The sequence below is a fragment of the Carassius auratus genome, unplaced genomic scaffold, assembly GCF_003368295.1.
Source record: "Carassius auratus strain Wakin unplaced genomic scaffold, ASM336829v1 scaf_tig00029054, whole genome shotgun sequence".
Lineage (NCBI taxonomy): Eukaryota > Metazoa > Chordata > Actinopteri > Cypriniformes > Cyprinidae > Carassius > Carassius auratus.
In genome coordinates this window covers 26,936-46,506 of record NW_020525738.1, presented here as the reverse complement: position 1 = coordinate 46,506, position 19,571 = coordinate 26,936, and the positions used below count along the sequence as shown (strand labels likewise).

At 36.6% G+C, this 19,571-nt stretch overlaps 1 protein-coding gene across 1 annotated transcript; it reads right to left on the bottom strand.

Moving 5' to 3' along the window:
• Positions 1–401: 401 nt before the first annotated feature.
• On the bottom strand, positions 402–14,873 carry LOC113079741 (nuclear receptor ROR-beta-like). Its single transcript, XM_026251944.1, has 10 exons — positions 14,579–14,873; positions 10,402–10,487; positions 9,998–10,139; positions 9,271–9,747; positions 8,872–8,993; positions 8,630–8,762; positions 7,049–7,156; positions 5,406–5,516; positions 5,139–5,251; positions 402–4,343 (listed from the first exon to the last, which is right to left on the bottom strand). Exons 1-10 carry the CDS (start codon positions 14,583–14,585, stop codon positions 4,182–4,184), a joined length of 1,461 nt encoding a protein of 486 aa, XP_026107729.1. The 5' UTR covers positions 14,586–14,873; the 3' UTR covers positions 402–4,181.
• Between the last annotated feature and the right edge of the window lie 4,698 nt (positions 14,874–19,571).

The window sequence follows — 19,571 nt, the reverse complement described above, 5'->3', positions numbered from 1 at the left end:
GTTATGTTTGCAATGTAATTATATTACGTAATTCATATTGTTGTAGGTATTTTATTATGTATCTCTGACAATAGAAGAGATAATAATGAGGCGTAACTATCTGATCAGCCTGGCAGATTGAGTGCGTCGCGATGCTTGCAGAGATACAAACTCTCCAGCTTCCGGGTTAAGATTTGTGTGTGCCTGTGTGTTTAAGAGTTTGTTACTACGTTTTCAGTTAAAACAGCAGTCAGACAGTATTAATTCACTGAAATGCATACATTTCTTTACACATATATTAAAAAGACCCCATAAAAAAAGCACCTATCCCCACCTATATTATATTTTTGTATGAGATTGAACTGAACTGAAATTAGGCTGAAATAAAATTCAGTGAATTAGACAAATCACAAGCGACAACATTTATTTTTCAAGAATAAAATCCATCTTTAGTTTTTATTTCTTTTATTTCATTTTCTTTCATTTAGTCATATTCTGTGTATTATAATGCAGGCTAAAATAACCTGTAATAGTACATTAGCAGAAAGAGGAAAGGTCTTTGACACTTTGTGATTGACATTCACAAAAATATATATATATATATTTAAATATAGCTACAGGACACAGTGATCAAGAATACGGGTCTCCTATTCGGTGCAAAGTGTGTATGTGTGCATAATGTGTGTGTATGTGTGTGTGTAGTTGGCAGAGGATACTGGTGAGACAGAGACCAGCCATCTTCCTGAGAATAAATCTTTGTGTGTGTGTGTGTGTGTGCGTGTGTGTGTGTGTGTGTGTGTAAAACACAGAGCAGAAACATTTCTTCTACAAAAACGAAATAGACATAAAACCACAGAAATTGCTTTCCAGGGTGACTGAATGAGACAAACACAATTTCCTCTTTACAGGAAAGCATGCACCAAAGGCCTAGAGGTGGGGATTGTCAAAACAACACATTTAAAAATACATTACAAAGACAGAATTCCCATACTTCTCATTCTTAAACAAGGGCAGGCTACACTCCTTGTTGTGAGGTGCTGTAATGCTGGGCACACAAAAGAAGACAGATTTCCTCTTGTTCATTAAAAATGGAGATACAAGACCACACCTGATCTCTCATACAGAATACAAGCTCATTCATTCATATGAATCGCGTTAACCAGTTGTGTAGTATATATAGTAGTACTATAAACAATACAGTGAACCTCGATAGCAGAGAACTCTGTCGAATCTTTGTTTTGGTGCAAGAGTATGGAAAAATAGGATGGAAGGATACGATCCAAAGCCACAGAAATGGACAAAAGGAGATGCTATCAACAACTTACAAAATAATACAACAGAAATCACATTGGCCACCAGATGCAAGTGGCATATCTGTTCCCCGAAACCTTCTGGACTGAGCTTTTGAATTGGTTTCTCTTGTTCTTTTCTTCAGGGTTTGTGAAAATGCTTTAGCATGTGAAGCCCACCAGACAGGTGATCCTATTGGAGGAAGTGTCTCATAACATCAGGCTGGGGTCATCAGGGTCACCCCAGCTCTGTGTGTGTCCCAGAGAACCATCCAGTTTGGCTGTCAGAATAACTGTCCGTCTCCTGTTAGTGATCCATCTGGATCACTTATAGAGGGCAGTTCCTGAAACAAAATCCATGCCAGTTCATCTTTTGGGTCCGGTATTCCCATGCACATGCTGGAGGAACTCGAAAAGTCCTGGCTCATTCGTTTTTTAAACATTTCTCTTGCTGCTCCACCTTTTTGCCTTTCTCTTTCTTGACTAAATATACTAATTTATGTACATTCCTATTCAAAATAATCTTTTAGAAATGTCCATGTAAATTAAATGAACATTTAACTTTTATTTATTCTAAAGTGGCATTTACAAGGGAAGGGGGGATGTTGGACTGAGGTTTCTCATTGCATTAAAATGAAAAAAAATTTAAAAAAAAAATAAGGTGCAGCACCAAACACTGTCAAAATGTGCCTGAGCAAACAACAGCATGTGTGGGTGGAACAACTGTGTCAAATGTTGTATTTGCCATTATAGAGTGCAACAGTCTGGTTCCGGAAGTAACAATAACAGCTTTTAACCAGCTCTGAGGTTGTTAACTGATGGTTTGTACTTTGGTAAAGCAATCTTTTTCACATTATGCTTACAATAACAGGGTTGCCAACTCTCATGCATCTGGCGTGAGACTCACGTTTTAAGCATCAATCTAACACTGAAGTCCAAGCGTGACTGTCATGCCAGATGCGTGAGAGTTGGCAACCCTGACAATAATTCTGTTTAACAGCGGGATTTGTCATGAAAAACTACATTACCCATGATTCTATGAGAACAATCTCACCAATCAGAGAGTCGCAAAGGCAAATCTCAGCGAAACAACTTGCAGGGTACACAAATGACATTAATCAGTCAAAATACTTAAATATTTGTGTATATATATGTGCAAATTCTGAAATAGACTTTAAATATATTTTCTTTTGATTAAACCCAAAACTTAAAAATAATGGTTCTAAATTTCACAATCATTTTTAACTCTATTTTCAATAAAAGTGCTTGGTATTGTAGTTTTTTCCCCTCACTAAGGCCATTAAGTATTGTTTTTTGTCAAATTTACAATACAGTTCTGCTTCAACTAAAAGTTTGTAATGTTGTAATTTCTTCTTGCAGCTGGTTAGTTCAGTTCAAGGCTTGTAAGGCTTTAACAAAACCTTTTTTTAAATGCCTATGGGAAATGAATAGAAAAAAACACTTCCGAAACCAACACTGCTGAAAAGTGAACAGGCATTAATGCACTCTATTCTTTACAGTCATGCCAAGGTTTGCAAACCCCTTATATATATATATCTCTTTTGCATATAATGATGTCCGTTAAGCACTGCTGCACTCAGACGTTGTTTACTAGAGTTTAATACTGTCCTAAATGTGTAAAATTCTGCTGAATATGAGGTATGAGATCATGTAAATAACTGTTAAAGTGAGGATTTTGTGGTTGCAGTTGCGTTATTGTAACAAAAGGCGTTCACAAACGTTTGGCCATGACTGCAAAAACTTGACATCTATTGCACATTAGAAAAGAGTTTAGCACACTTATGATTTCTGGTTTGTTTTAATAGCTTTAAAGGAATATTCAAGGTTAACTACAAGTTAAACTCAGATGCTCAGATACAGTTAAGCACTGTAAGGGCTAATTGTTTTAGAATTGTACAGCTGCCCCATAGGCTTCCTTTCCTTTCTGTCCATACTTGTTTGTGTTCGTTTCAACAAACTGAGATGATTCAAAATGAAAATAAAAAAATTCTAAATATCTTATTTTGAAAAAAGAAAATGTTTTATTATTTTAAACTTAGAAATGAGCTTGACTTGTATTTAATGTGGAACATTCCTTTAACGTAGCACTGTTAACATTGGTCCCTTCATTTTTAACAAACAATCTGGGCACATCAGTTTTTTTGTTGTTATTATTTTGAGTGGATTGTGATAAAGTCTCATTAAGCATAATGCAAGACCAAAAGTGCATTGTGTACATTCGGCCTCAAATCAAAATAAGTGCTTTTGGGATACATTCATGATTCGTCCGAGGGTGAAAAAAACGACAGGAGAGGGAGGAAAAAAGCAGTAGTAGTGCTTAAAGAGTGATTCAGCGGCGAAGGACGGATGACGTTATCTGGTATGTTGTATTCGCTTCAGTAAAAAGTGTTGTGCTCTCCTGAATGTTCATGTGGAGGACAGTTTGATCCTGTAAAACTATTAAAATGATAAAACCTCTTATAAAACTCCTTGAAATACCTCTGTGTACAGATGCAGAAGGAACAGTTGCATGCTTAGACATCTTCAAGATGGGACAAAGGGCCTTTGCAAGCATACTGTACATCTGTACATAAAAGATCATTTCGGAGTGTTTCCATGAAATAAAAACAGTTCTGAGAGCACAACTCCAGGAATAATTCCTATACGAGTATGTTTTGTGATATAGTTCGCTGGCCCTGTGTTTGCAGCAGGTTAGGTGTGTATGTTTGTAGTGTATTGTGTGTGTGTGTATGCTAAAAGTGCTGCAAAAGATTGAGGATTCTCCCTGGAGGTTTTTAAATGTGTTCGTTTGAAATGCTGATTTTACATATAATAGCCTCTCTTGCTTTAACACTCGCTCATGATTTCCCCTTCACACTCTCTGTCATTCTCTCCCTCACTATCTCCCGCTCTCTAACTGTTGGTGGAGTCAGGGAAATTGATCTCGCTTCCGAACACTTCCCTGTAGAGAGGCGGGAAGCTGTAGGCTGTTTCCGGGTGAACCAGGCGGAAGAAATCCAGCTTGTCAATATGCAGGTTACAGATGGACTTCATCTGCGGTAGTTTGGACACCATCTGCAAACACAAGAGATCAAATAATCTAAGCCTGACCTTTGTATTATTTCACAAACACAAGTTATACCACCATTCAAAAGTTTAGGGGTCAGTAAGATTATTATTTTTTTTTTTTACTTTATTCATTCAATCAAAAATACAGTAAAACTGTGATATTATGAAATATTATTAAAATGTAAAACTTACAATTTGTTGTGAATGTTTCTATTCTGTAATGTTTTCTATGTTAAATTTATTCCTGTGAGGAAATAATCATTTTCAGCATCATTACTAATGTACAGTGCCACATGATGCTTCAGAAATCAGATTTGATGCTTGATAAAAATGTTCTCATTATCAGTGTTGGAAACTGTTGTGCTGCTTCATATATTTGTGGAAACAGTGACAGTTTTTTTCAGGATTATCTGCAGAATATAACTTTTTGTAACATTATAAGTGTCTTTACTGTCCTTTTGTATCAAATTTAATTTAACCTTGCTGAATAAAAGTATTAATTTCTTTAAAAAAAAAATGCATATTTTGCAAATTGTGACAATTTGAATTCAATAATCAATGTATATATACTCAATTATATGCAACTGTGTTAAATCCATTTAATTTACACCCATTATTATATTAATATCACTGGCGGACTCGGAATCCTAAAATATACTGTAGTTTGTCCATCTATGTACAGGTAGTCTTAACCATTCAAATATATATACATAATCTAACACATATTACATTTTCCACTTTTTTGTGTTTTCTGGGTCAGAATTTTGTGCCGAACCAGTTTCAGTCAAACAGATTCCTCACCTTATCCAGTTTCTCAGTAGTGGCTCCGTTCATGTGCAGGCTGTGCTGAAGAGCCACGTAGACTTTCTCCTGGAGCTTCTGCACCTGCTGAGAATCTGTCAACCACCGCCGGTCTGAGCAAAACAGAGCAGAGGTTTCAAACTGTGAGAATGGGTCTCATTTTATTCTTGTATTCCAGTCTGACCCTGGCACATATTTCTTTTTCCAAGAGCACATAAACCCAGTCGTATAAACCTTTGCTTCAGGAAATGCGTGCGAGAGTCTCACCTGGAGCCAGCAGAACCGCAGCGCTGAATAAAGCGATTTCCTCATCACTCAGTTGAAGTCGACTCAGACTTTTAGCCAACTCAAAGACGGCGTTCACCAGGTCAGCACACCCTACAAATACATAAACATACAGCACACATCCTGGTTACCATGCTGAAGATGAAAAAACTAATTACATTTCCGTTGAGGGCCATAATTTGCTCTTTTGATTTTGCATTAAACTATTTAATGGATCTATTGGGTTCCAATCACTCTAAACGAAATTATAAGATGATCTGGGTACAAAGCTTTGGGTTATTTGTGAGAATAACAGAGATTTAAGCAATAAAGAACAACAAGCTTTGCTTTAGCATGAATATTACAGTTGGCCTCTCTGTTTGTATTGTGCATTTTATCATAACAGGAATACTGCATTTGAAGTTTCTCAGATCTTTTTTTCAGAGTATAATGGATTATCAAAAAAGGAAAATGGCAGGCACATAATTCAATGTACTGGCTGTTGATTGGATATTGAGAAGCAAGTAAAGGCAGATGACAGCTTGGAGAAGTTTGGTTTAAGCAGACTAATAATGACTGGAGAAGTCCTGCTAACATCAAAAGTCATCTGTCATTTTCAGAAGACGCAACTGTTAAATTTTAATTAAACATTACTTTAAACAAAGTCATTTTAAAAAATACAAATCAAACATGCATGGATTATTGTTTTCACAATATTATCTGTAACATGCATTCAGAAAGTAGATATTATGAATATCATTTCATGCTTTAAACAATGAAACTAATAAAATAAAGAAGTGGTACAATCTGTAAATCATTCTGTAAACTTATTCCAAGAATACAGGTTTTTATTTGATATAGCGTGTGTCAAGAGTGCTTTCTGCAATGCTTCCATTTAACTTCAATGAGCTATTACTCACCAGAGCATCGCTTGTATTCACTTACTGGGTTAAAAACCCATTTGCTCTTGTGGCTTATTGATTCATGACGCCTCTGCTCTTTCTCTTAAGAGGCTGCTGGTGTTTTGCATTATGAGGTAAAAGAGGATGCGTTTAAAGTGGAATACTCAATACTGCCTACTATTTTTTTTTTCAGATAGTTTCACATTATGGAACTGTATAAATTTCAATTAGCAGTTTGCTGCTACACTGCTATCACATGCCCTAATTACATTGTTCAAAAATGTTATTTTGCATTTGTAATACATTTTTGTCACATGTCTTGGTTTAGTTTTCTGTGTTTCTGTTCACCTGCCTTGTTTGTTTCCATGGTTTTTGATATTATTAGCTCTACACCTGTTTCAGTTCTCCCAATTAAGTTTCTATTACTTAAGTCTGTGTTCCCTTATGTTCCTTTGTCTGCTATCGATTGGATTTGTGTTTGGTTGTGCCCATTCTCTCCTGTGGATTATTAAGTGAACTCCAAATGAATGTGTTGTGTGTTGCACATTTTAGCAAATATAACAGGTAAGTGTATGTAAAATGGATTACACTTTCTATATAATGCTTCATTTTAATGCATTAGTTATGCCCTGTAAGACACCTTATAATGCAGTGTTTGATTTCATGAGCAATTGGAACCACAGTTACAATAAATTACAATACTTTCATACTTGAATCCAATTCTGTAGATATCCAGACACTCACCGAGAGCTTTGAAGAGCTGAGGACTGGCGAACTTGCCATCAAAAAACATCGTGTTGTTTGAAGAGTTGTAAGCACGGCACATTCGGATCAGCAGGATCTCCAGACATCCTGGAACAGTAATAGAGAGAAAGAGCGGCAAAAAAAAAAACATGAAGGGGGGGAAAGGCAGAAAAGACAGAGGACAAAAAAAAGACAGACACAGAAAGATAGAGAAAAAAGAGTGCAAGGGAGGGGAAGGAAAAGCGGGAATATGCTCCACCATGCAAAAATAGACAAAAAATAAAAAAAATTATAAATTTTCTCCAAATATGGGAACATCAAACACCATAAAAATGAAAATTCATTGTGTTTGTGATAGGTTTAAATGACATTCAGTAAAAATTGTTTAGTGAAGGGTTTTTTTTTTTCATACGGTAAGCACAAAGAGTAGTAGTAGACAGAATGTTGGAGAAACAAACACAAGAGGAGACAAACGTTAATGCAAGTTTCAAGATCAAACACCGATAAACATGGACAGAACTGAATCCGGTGGGGCAGATTCACAAAACAGTTGCAGCACTTTTGCACGCAATTATTCTGATGCAAAACCTTATTGTTAAGTTATTGTGTCTGTGTATATTTTTATCAACTCTAGAATCAGAAAATCATTGATTGATGGTAAAATAATGAAGAAATGCACTCTATCCAGGTATATTTTCCAACCGAGCGCAGTCAGCACACAGGTATTTTAAAAAGAAGAATTGCAGGTCTTTGATATATTAAAATTTATTTTTACAATGGAATGTAAAAAAAGAAAAGAAAAAGTAATTTTTATTTCAAAATTCTGACAAATTCACAATTCTGAGAAACAAGTCAGATTTCTGAGAAATCTGTTAAAATTTGATTTAATTCTATTCTAAGAATTAAATTATTTTAATTTAATTCTTATTTTGAGTTGCTATATTTAAAAAACATTGTGAGTGAAAATAGTGGCAAATACCTTTCCTTTCTATTCCTTAACAGAAACAAGGCTTTTCTGACTGTTTCCCCCAGTAATGAATTTATTTGTCATTTCTGAATAAAGCAGTCAGAAGATTTAATCTTAGAATTTCAAGAAAAAGTTAGAATTGTGAGATAAATTGTAATTACCCTTTTCAATTCCTTAGCAGAAATAGGCTTGTTCTTCCTTTTTTCTTGTTCTCACAACTCTGAGTTTTATATTAAGAGTCTTTATTTCTTAGAGTAAAAAAGCTTGTTCTTATTTTTCCTGCAGTTGTGGGTATACATCTCACAATTCTGAGTTTATATCCCAAAAAACTGAAACAATGTTGAAAACTGCACTGTGCAAATTGCACTCAACACTCTTTTAGTGGGTGTGTGTGTGTTTGCCATTATCTGAACTGCATGTCAATGTCTGTGTGTCAATGTGTTAGAACATTAGCAAATGTGTTTAAACTAATAAAGAGATTGAACGGCCGCCCAGGGCCACATCAGAAATGCCACATCACAGCAGTGAGTGGATAAAGTGATACGAGTGAGAAATCTGTTGTATAATCTGGGATTACTCATCTGTAATCCGTGTGAGACAAAGACAGCACTGACCTGCTTTGAGCAGGATGATCTGGTCGTTCTGGCAGAGGTCCATGAATCCAGAGATGCGCTTTGCAAACTCTACAACGTACTGGATGGCGTTTGTAATGTGCAGGGCGCACTGCTGCCACATCCACTCTGCAGACTAAGTGCACAGAGATTATTAATGCATCCGTTGGCAAAGAGACAAATGCATGATTGACCATATATTTATGTATTTGTCTAATATGTCATGTAATATGATAATGATGTACCTTGAGTTGAAAGCTGCGGGTTTCTTCAGGTGTGTACACGTTCCAGGTAAGTTTCTTCAGCTCTTCTGAGCTGTACTGACACGTCTCCAGGTGAGACTTCACAACGTTTTGAGTGATTCGCTCTGAACAGAAATTCAACACACATTAACACATTTCCCCTTAGAATTTGTCTATTGAATAATTAAGACAGAGCATGATGAAATAGATTTTATACAAATAATTTATTTAAAAAAAATGCATATATATGTGCATTACAAGGCATAATTAATGCATTAAAACTAATCTGATAATGCATTATACATAGAGGCCTTAAATAAAGTGTTACCTCATCTTAATTTTGTTATAATAGCATAATGATTAAAACAAATCAAGGACAAAAATCATCAAATGAGAATCCACCTATGTCGTGCAGAGAGCAGTTGTCTGGTAGAGATCCCAGGAGAGAGTGCGTAAGAAGACTGTTTTCAGGCAGGATATACTCATGCTTCACCCTCGCTGCTTCCGTCCAATCTACAGCGCTGGGCTCTGGAGAGCTCTGATTGGACCAACCTCCGCTTCCGGCACTCCCGGACCCTCCGCCGCCTCCGAGCATCTCCAGAGTGCAGTATTCGCTCGCCTCCTCTGGGGTGAGCGGCAGATCGAACAGCAAACCGTCGGGCAGCGTGGCGATGTCGTCCAGGTCGCTGAGGTTGGAGCTGGAGCCTCCATTGCTGTACGGCCGGCTGTGTGTGCTGTCTTCACCTGTCTCTTCCCGGTCATGTGGTGCTAGACCACCACCCAAACCCACCAGGCACTCCTGAGACAGCTGCTGGTGTCGCTGCACCTCTGCGTACAGGCTGTCCCGCTGTTTCTTTGACATTCGGCCAAACTTCACCGCTATAGAAAGAAAAAGTATTACATGTTCACTTAGTATAACATATTGTTTATTTATAGTATTTATTTACAGACGTTTGAGGTCAGATTTTTTTTCTGAACTAGCTGTGATGGAGTAAAACCAAATAGCCACAAAAATCATAATTGTTGGCATGAATTCTTCCTCAGCTGCCCTTTGACCGTGTAGGACTCTAATTTCCTGGCTTCAAAAAATGCAGTTTCCTGACTGCTGGTGGGCTAGGCTAGTGCTCACCATCACGGCTCATGCCGAGCGCCAGGCACTTCTGCAGGCGGCAGTGTTGGCAGCGGTTCCTGTTGGTTCGGTCGATCAGACAGTTCCTCTGCCGTGAACACGAGTACATGGCATTGTTCTGCTGGCTGCGTCGGAAAAAACCCTGCAGAACAGAAACCTGGTTACCTCAGCATACAGGATGGATAATAAGTGTGCCCTGCCACTGCATGAAGAACATACAGTAATATAAACTGACCTAGAAAACAGAACAAAAACATCAGGATAAAAGACAAGGAGGGACAGAACACAAAAGGATCATTTTGCTTGCGTGGGTTGAGATGAACTCTACAATAGTGCACATCTAGGGTAGGAAAAGAAGAAAATATTATATAAAAATCAATAGGGTTTTATACCAGAATTCTTACCTTGCACCCTTCACATGTAATAACGCCATAGTGAATCCCAGAGGATTTGTCCCCACAGATCTTGCATGGTATAACCTCAATTTGAGCTGGAATAAAAAAAATACAAATAAAAAATTTTAAGCATTAAAGGCAAAAACATTTCAAGTATCACACAGGAAAGCACATATGCACAAATATTGTTTTGACATGCACCACAAATAATATCACCCAATGACGATCACAGTCAGACAGTGAGATCTCTTCTGCCTTTATTATAACACAATTATTAAAAACATACTTTCATATTTATATGCAAACAATTATTTATTATTATGAAAAACTAAATGAAAAATAAATAAAAGAGACAAAATAAATTATAAATAAACAAATAAACAAATAATGTGCTAACTACACAGTTATTATGCAATATAATTTTTTTACATTTATATTTAATAATATAAAGTTTTTCATATGTAAACAAGTTTTCAATTACTGGCTAAAAAATAAATAAATAAAAAGTGAATCCATTCATAAATGAAAAAACAACCAAATGAAAAATAAATGTTTTTATACATTTAATTATAACAGTTTGACCTAAAACTTCATATAGATGATATAGATGGATGGATGGATAGATAATTATGCAATCATTTTGTCTTTATTTAACATGTGCCATATAGTGGTGGAATGGAGGAAAAAAACTTAGCTTGCAAAAACATCCTCTTCTAAAAACATCCTCATATACAGTATACAGTAGATATAAACATCCTCCATTTTGTCTTTCTAGCTCTGTCAGCTGAAAGCAATGACCAAGATACACTGCACATGCAATGGAAAAATCTGTGAGCCCTTGGGCGCCCCTCCCGTACCGCTCTCTGTGTAGTGTTATATAACCTTCGTCTGCAAACATTCCACAGACACGCCATTCAGGGCTGCTCAGTCTAATAATGCAGATGTTCCGCCTCCCTGCCACTTCTGACAGCCGATTGGTTAATGTTTGTGTAGATGAGTCTGTGATTGGCCGTCTCTGAGTGTCGCTCTATTCGGCCTGGCTGTAAGCCCATGTGGACTCGCTGTCCTACTGACATACTTTCTCACTGAAAAGGAGAGGGCGGCTATGGGCAGATCCTCTGTTCATATCATTTGAATAGGCCTTTCCCTTCTTTCTGTTAAGGTGGAACTGGTCTCATTGGGAATTTTGACATGCAAGAAAGGGGCAAGACAAAAGAAATGTACTGTATACAGTTTTGTCTAGATAATACTCTGTTATATGTTATATGAACATTGTGATTACTATTATGACATTATATATTAAATAATACATGTTTAACCTAAAATGTTGATGAAAAAAGGGCATTAACATAAAATGTGCATCATGTACTGTGTATGTATGTATGTATGTATATATATATATATATATATATATATATATATATATATATATATATATATATATATATATATATATATATATATATATATAATACAAAAATAAAATCAATTAAAAAAGAGAGCATTCTTTTCTTTTTTTAAGTTTAAAAAAGTATATAAAAAAACATTTAAAAGTGTTTCTGAATCCTGACCTAAAAATACCTAATGTACTCATGTGTTTCATATTAGCATCACTAAGGAACCATGATCCTTTAGTTTCCACAGTCTCTTACATTCTAAATGCCATTTGTGTGATATAATGGAGAATAAAAATAAATAAAAAAATAAGGACAGCCAAAGAAAGGAATGACATGCATGGCGATTCGGAAAAATGGTTCAAATCTACTTTGAGTGTCAGCAGTTTTTTTTTTGTGTTTGCGTGCAGGTGCTGTAATGCAATCAACTTTGAGCAGAGAGCACTGTGTTAATCAGTAAAGTCTAACTTGGTGACATAACAAGATGGCAGATTAGATTAAGCAGAAGAGCACAACAGATTTTAACCATAAGCATTCAGGATAATGCTGAAGGAACCACTGACCCAACAAATATCACAAGAACAACCTTCAAATTCTATTTTAAAGACTTGCAATGAAAATGCATAAGTTTGAAAGTATAAACAAACATTTAAATATAGGTAATTGTGTATCATTTTTCAGTTTGGACTAAATGGAAATTTACTGGCAGTAAATGGGAAAACAGCTGCTTTTATGCATGCGTCTGTGAGCGTTTTCTTTACTGTGCAGCAATTATCGTCATTTTAGTGTTGACTAAATAAAAAGGAAGGCTTATTATTAGAACACAGACAATGTGAGTTACATGAATGCCGATGACACAAAACAGACCACGCAAAACAACAAAGATTTACAGTAAAAAAAAATCCTGACTAAGTAAAGATATTCTGTTTATCAGTAGACTATGTATATATATATATATCACCCCACCGCTACAGTCTTCCTGTCCTTAGCTGCCCTGTGAACATGATCCGTACTGTGTATATTTAAACACAGCCCCACCTCACGACAGTATGTCCGGACACGTACACCCGCAACTGCCTTTAGCATTTGTCCAGAGAGCAAACAAAATGGGAGAGACAAAATCTTCTCTTTGAGCTTCCAGTCAAAGAGTCTGGATCACTGGCTAAATTACAAAAGAAAGATGCTTATGATTTAATATTTACTCAAAGAAAAAGCCAAGAGGCCAAAATAAAGAATTCTGTTTTGCAAGCACACCATTGATATAATTCAAATATTTAGTATGGTTTTACACAATTAATGATAACCTAGTTTTTAAGTGGATAGTTTATATAAACACTATGCACCAGAATTTATGTTCATAATTTTTTTTTTACATATTTAAATGATTTTTTTTTCTTTCACCATGTGAGAAGAAAAAAAGTTTAGAGTGGTTTTGGCCATGCAAACTTTGTCACTGTAATCGTTAATTTATGTCATAGTGTTTATGTTCATTTTTATTTTGTAATATATTTAATATTTTTTTTGTTTTTCATTGTAAATTACTATAATGTTGCTTATGATCATTCAATTACATATTACATTTAATTATAAATAAATTAATACTTGCTCCATAATTTAAACACTCTGTGAGGAAAGAAATGACAAGAGTGGAAATTGGTAGAAAATCCAAGTATTATTATTTATTTATTTTTTTAAATCATGATTACATAATATCTGCTGCTGAGAAATATTCGGTCAGAGTTTTGGGGCTCTCACTAATAAAATTGTACTTATTTTAAAAAAAAATGATGCAATGCAATAAATATCTCCATATTACAACTAATTTTTTATTAATTTTATATGTAATTAATTTCATTGATATTTTGGTATCATCAAAAATATCACAAAAATAATATTAAGTCATCGTTACGCATGTATTTGTTAGATAAATAGGTGAGATTGTTGTAATAAACGCCGTGTATTGTCTATATCAAGATCGAAGTTCAAGTTCAAACTCAAGTTCATGATGGAAGGTGTCCATCATCACCAGCAGACCGCATGGGTCTGCACGACTCCAGCAAAGCGCCTCCCCTCCCTCGCTCGCGCTTTATCTCTCCCTCAGTCCCTCCTGTGAATGCTGTGTAATGCTCAGTGACATAACTAGGTCAGTGGAACAGCAGGTTTGAGCGCTGCTCACACAGCCGGCCATGCTGCCCCGCGAAAACAACAACACGCAGCCGACAAGCCACAGAGACAAACCTCCATCTCCAACATGTACACTCAACAAAATCACCACAAACCGCACAGAGCGAGGATTTAACTCGCAACAAGTCGCGTTTCGAGAAATATTTAGATTGAGGAGACTGTACGCGTCACCACATGGAGACATTTTATATCCACCAAATACATTAATATTTATATTTCCAGTGAATATGTTATTGCTTGAGACAGAAAACACTCACTACTTATATTCATATTACGTGATAAAAACAAACCTGTCAAACATGCCACATTCACGAAAAGCCACTTCAGTGTCAGAATTCCATGAATTGGATACATTTTAGCGAGTTTATGAATCACTGTATCATTTGAGAAAAAATGGAACGCCAAAGAACATTTAAGCGCGTTACAAAGTAACAAGTGGCCGCGCTGCAAATGTGACAGGAAAACAGTGCGAAGATGTGCGTGAAAACATAGCTACGTGCAAACGTTTCAATAGCTAAATGTTTAAAAACTATTTAAAGACCTTTTTAAAAGCAATATGCAACGTCTGCTTAATAGTTACATGTCATGCAGTGCCCCAAACATCTTACCTCTCATTTTGATCGCTGTTTCTTGATTTTCCAAAGTTCACTGGCTGAGGAGAAATATTGTTCGGACTAACATAACAAAACTAACATAAGACAGCTACCCGAATGAAACTTTTCAGCTCCGACTGTGAGCATTGTTAGGAAAATAAAATAGAAGAAAGATCCACAAAGTAAATTCGCGTCTCTAAAGGTCTTCTGTTGCGCTTCGGATACAAAAAACGAAAGTCGCTTTCGTCGTGTGTTATGGCGCGGTATGAATCGTCGTCGTCCTCCCTCTCCCCTCTCTCTCTCTCTCTCTCTCTCTCTCACTCTACCCTGCTAACCTACTTTCAGACGCGTGGACTCTCACATGATCTCACTGCCGCGCAGCCGCTCAGCGCTTAAGGTGGGACAACAATTCAGTCATTCAGAATTATATTCATCGTAACCCTGTCAAATCAACTGAATAAATTAAAAGTAAATAAGGTGCTAAGGGACACTAGAGGACAAAGGACAACTGCATTGTTAAAAAGAAGAAGCTAGATTTACGTTTAACTCACATTTTAAGCTACATTTGAGTTGTTGTTGTTTTTTTTTGTTTTTTTTCAAATCAAAAGTTCATTAATTTCAAATTTATTAGACCTACACTTTTTCAACTACTATGAATTGCATCTAAAGGGTTAGTTCAGCCGAGAATAAAATTATGTAATTAATTACTCACACTTATGTCCTTCCAAGACCTTAGTTCGTATTCAAAACACAAATTAAAGGGGTCATAAGATGCGATTTCAATTTTTCCTTTCTCTTTGAAGTGTTGTAAGCTCTTGGTGTATAAAGAAGACTAAGGTCTCAAATCCAAACATATATTCTTTTTAAAAGTTAAGACTCATCCACAATCCCCTAAAATGTCTCATTCTAATACACCCCCAACATCTCTACGTCACTATGTGGGAAGAATTGCATAACACCGCCCAGATGTTCACGCAAAGAAAGAAGACGTAACTTTTATACTCGCTGCAGTATTGTTGTTGCCGCCATCGCCATGTCATAGAGGTGCTGTGTCTTGCAATGTGAAAGTGAAACTACTTTGTTTGGCCTTCCAAAAGAGGATATCCACTTAATCATGCCAGGAGATGATCCGTTCTGGTCGCTGAGGAAATACATCAACTTTACACTGTGGATCGCCGGATCAGGTTTCACTATGGAGACTGTCTAGCCCGGTGTCGTCACATGTGGTTGCCGCAAGCTCCTTCATAGAATCCGCCCGCTGGCCGTTCTCAAGCCGGCCCACCTCTACTCACTCAAGCCACCCTCCACTTACTCTAGGCCACGGCTCACTCAAGGCGGCGGTGTGTGACGCTGTTTCATTGAGAAAGCAAAACTATTTTTTTTGGCCTTTCAAAGGACACGACTTGAAATCATGTTTATATCTTGTTTATTATGGGGTTTAATGTTTATGTCTCATTGCTCCAGCCGGATGGGATCACAATATGTTAAGGGGCGTAACATTTCCGTCACATGCTTTAGGTATTTGGCCAATCACAACGCACTGGATAGCTGGCCAATCAGAGCACACCTCTCATTTTAGACCGATGAGCCTTGTAAAAATCTACACATTTCAGAAGGCGGGGCATAGAGGAGAAACAATTATGTACAGTGTGTGGAAAATAATGTTTTTTTTTTTGTACTTAAACCACATTAAAGAATAATAGTTACATACACACACACACACACACACACACACATATATATATATATATATATATATATATATATATATATATATATATATATATATATGTGTGTGTGTGTGTGTGTGTGTGTGTGTATATTACTATTATTATTATTTTTTTATTTTTTTTTGAGTTTCTTTGTCTGTTGAACACAAAGGAAGATATTTTTAAGAATTTTGGTAACTGAAAAGTTGACAATTGACTTCCATAGTAAGGGAAAAGTACTATCAATGGCTACTGCCAACTTATTCTTTAAAATATCTTATTTTATGTTCAACAGAAGAAAGATATTCATACAGGTTTGGAACAAGTGTAAAAAAATAATGTCAATCATATTTGATTTTGTTACGCTCCTGTTTAATACTGTGAATGAATGAATGCATGAATGAATGAATGGATTATGCATTTATATGGTTTGTGTATATATATATATATATATATATATATATATATATATATATAGCTGCTTTGACAGTCTCTGTTGAATAAAGTGCTACAAAAATAGGGGTGACTTGGCTTGACTACTGTCAGCTAACAGTGTCCAGCTCACTGGAAACATTCAAAATGTCACATTTAAATGTTGGTTGCATTTAAAACTATTATCAATGCCAGTTCTTTCCTATGCGCACACCACCAGACACCCATAAACGAGACATTCAATGACTGCTCTGCAAAATGGCCCTTTTATTAATCAAACCAGGCAGAAGAAATCCCCCAGTCATAAAGCATAAATAAGCTGGTCCTATATTAGTTATGGCAGATGGTTATGTAATCCTTAGTGGCCTGCTGGAGGCTTGAACAGGCTAATTATGCATTATTCATTTATTTTTGAAGGAGCCATCAACCCTTAAATAAGTCTATGTTAGGAGAGCTTCTTAATTGAAATTTGTCAGTTTATTATAGCTGAAAAGGAGGATATATTAATTACATTGTACCATTTAAGACAACCAAAAAACAAAACAAAAAAACAATCCAAGCAGCTGGGCACCAAATGATGAGCCAATATAGGAGCCAAAATCACAAATCCACATGTGCATTTGATCTGTGCACCTTTCAAAATCTTAAATGGCAATGATGAGAAGAGCAGTGACTGTGTGTGGAAAAGCTTGGTGATGCAATTCTCTGGCAGGGCTCTTATGAAACACAGAGAGAAGATTACAGTAAGTAGGTTAGTGGAACAAGCGGAGAGCACACAGAGTGCAGCATTCAAAGTGGCTCCCAACCCATCGCTCCGTCACTGTTTCATCCCTGTCCGCTTCTCGTGTCCACCTCCAGGCTTGAGGTCCAGGAGGGAACTGCTTTTCTCCTTTTCTTCTTGTTGCCTCTTTTCTGATTCTATCTGTTTATTTCTATTCGTTCAGCAGACTGGCCTGCTGCGCCCCCTGCTACTCTCTGTCTTTCATCTCTCCTCTCATCCGCTCATCTGTCTCTCATGCAATAAACGTCACAGCTGCAGATGAAAGTAATCCACCCATAACATAACAGAGTTTTATTCCTGATTACACATGTACTGTATGAATGATAACAGCTGTCTGTTGCTACATCTTTTGCCTTCTTGTTAAGTTCATTCGATTTTCTACATTCAACCTTTCCCGTGTTCCCTCATGCGTGTTCAGTAACTAATAGCAACAGCCATGACATTCTGACCCTAAACTACGCAAATGCAGTTAGCGAAGGGAGGGCTGAGTGAATCCAATCGCTAGAACAGGTTTGATCTGTAGAAACAGTGAGAGAGAATCTAAAAGAACACTTATGATTCATAATAGATGGATGTGAAGAATAATAGAATGTTTATAGGATGGCATCTACTACTGACATGTTACAAAAACAGATGCGAGGCTGCGAATAAATGATGGATTAAAATCTATTACGGGTAAAAAAGGTCAATGACAGCAGGAGTTGCACAGTTGGACACCTTACAGAAATAATGTATGTTTATTCTGAAGATAGAGTTAGTAGTGTTTGCTAATGCTTTGATTTTAACCGAGTCTTAGTAAAAGTATAAAGCAAATAAATTACAAGTGTAAATGTATTTTTAGATATACATGTATATATATAAAAGCCTACCACAATGGTAGTTCTAAAACAATTAGTCCCCGTCTCAATTAAAATTTAAACAAATCATGTTGTTTTCTTTCTGAAGACATGGCTCTTTCATTTCTGGTAGGTGGAAGCAGACCGTGAAACGAATGATTCGTCTGTTCTACTATCAAAAGTATTAAATTGTTGAGCACCATTTGTGATCTAAATGAAACCTCAAATCATAGCTTATTTGTGCCATTACTTTTCTGATCATTCAGACCTTCTATTTCTGCCTGATGGAAGAGAAAACTGCAATTACACTGAAGAAAGAACCTCACATTTAGGAACCAAAATGTAGAGGTGGGCTGTTTTGACTTGAACGTAATCACCTCAGAAAAAGCTGTCATTGGCATGGTACTCTTTCAAAAGACAAACCCTATCATAATAGTACCGTAAACATAAATATTAGTATTTAAAGTATACATATTCTAAATGGTACATATTAGCTCCTTTTAAAAGGGTACCACAAGTGGTAAATTATGTATAAAGGTGTACCTTTTGAAAAGGTACCACCTACCGCCTATTTTTTTCAGAGAATGTTTGACAAGTAATACTAATGTGTAAAAAAAGAAAACGAACATTACAACTAAGCCATTGTTGAATAGAGTGAACGGACTGATCATAAACTCGATGTACTGGGGAACCATGGCCTGATGAGGTGACTGATGGGTAAATCCTCACTCTCGCTCTCCCTGTAACCAAGCTGGAGGTTTGAGCGTTCACAGGGATTATGTTTGATCCTGTCTTCGCATGGTGCCATAATCCCGCTCCCTCCTGCCCCCCTCTATCCCTCCCTCTAATCCATTGCTTTTCTACAATTTCAAAAGCTCTCTAATCTCCGCTGGCTTGAGCCTGTTTATCTGATGGGACTCCAGGCAACACGCTACCGGGTCAGTGTGAAAACACACTCCCTCACCTTGTGTTCTCTCCTCTGTCCTCCTTCTCACCTTCTGTTCTCTCTTGTTCTGTTCTCCTCTTTCCTTTTCTTTATTCCTCTCTTCCTCCTCCTTCCTCATTGCTCATCCTCTTTGGTGTGTCCCCCTTTTTAGAAATCGCAGCCCCCCTGTGTATGCCACTGTCTGCATGTAGTTACATCTGTAATTAATTTCTGTTTACCCATCCCTTACACCTTAACCCACACTTATACCTACCCATACCACCAAACCTGTCCCTAACCTTACCTGTGTCCCACCTCAAAAACA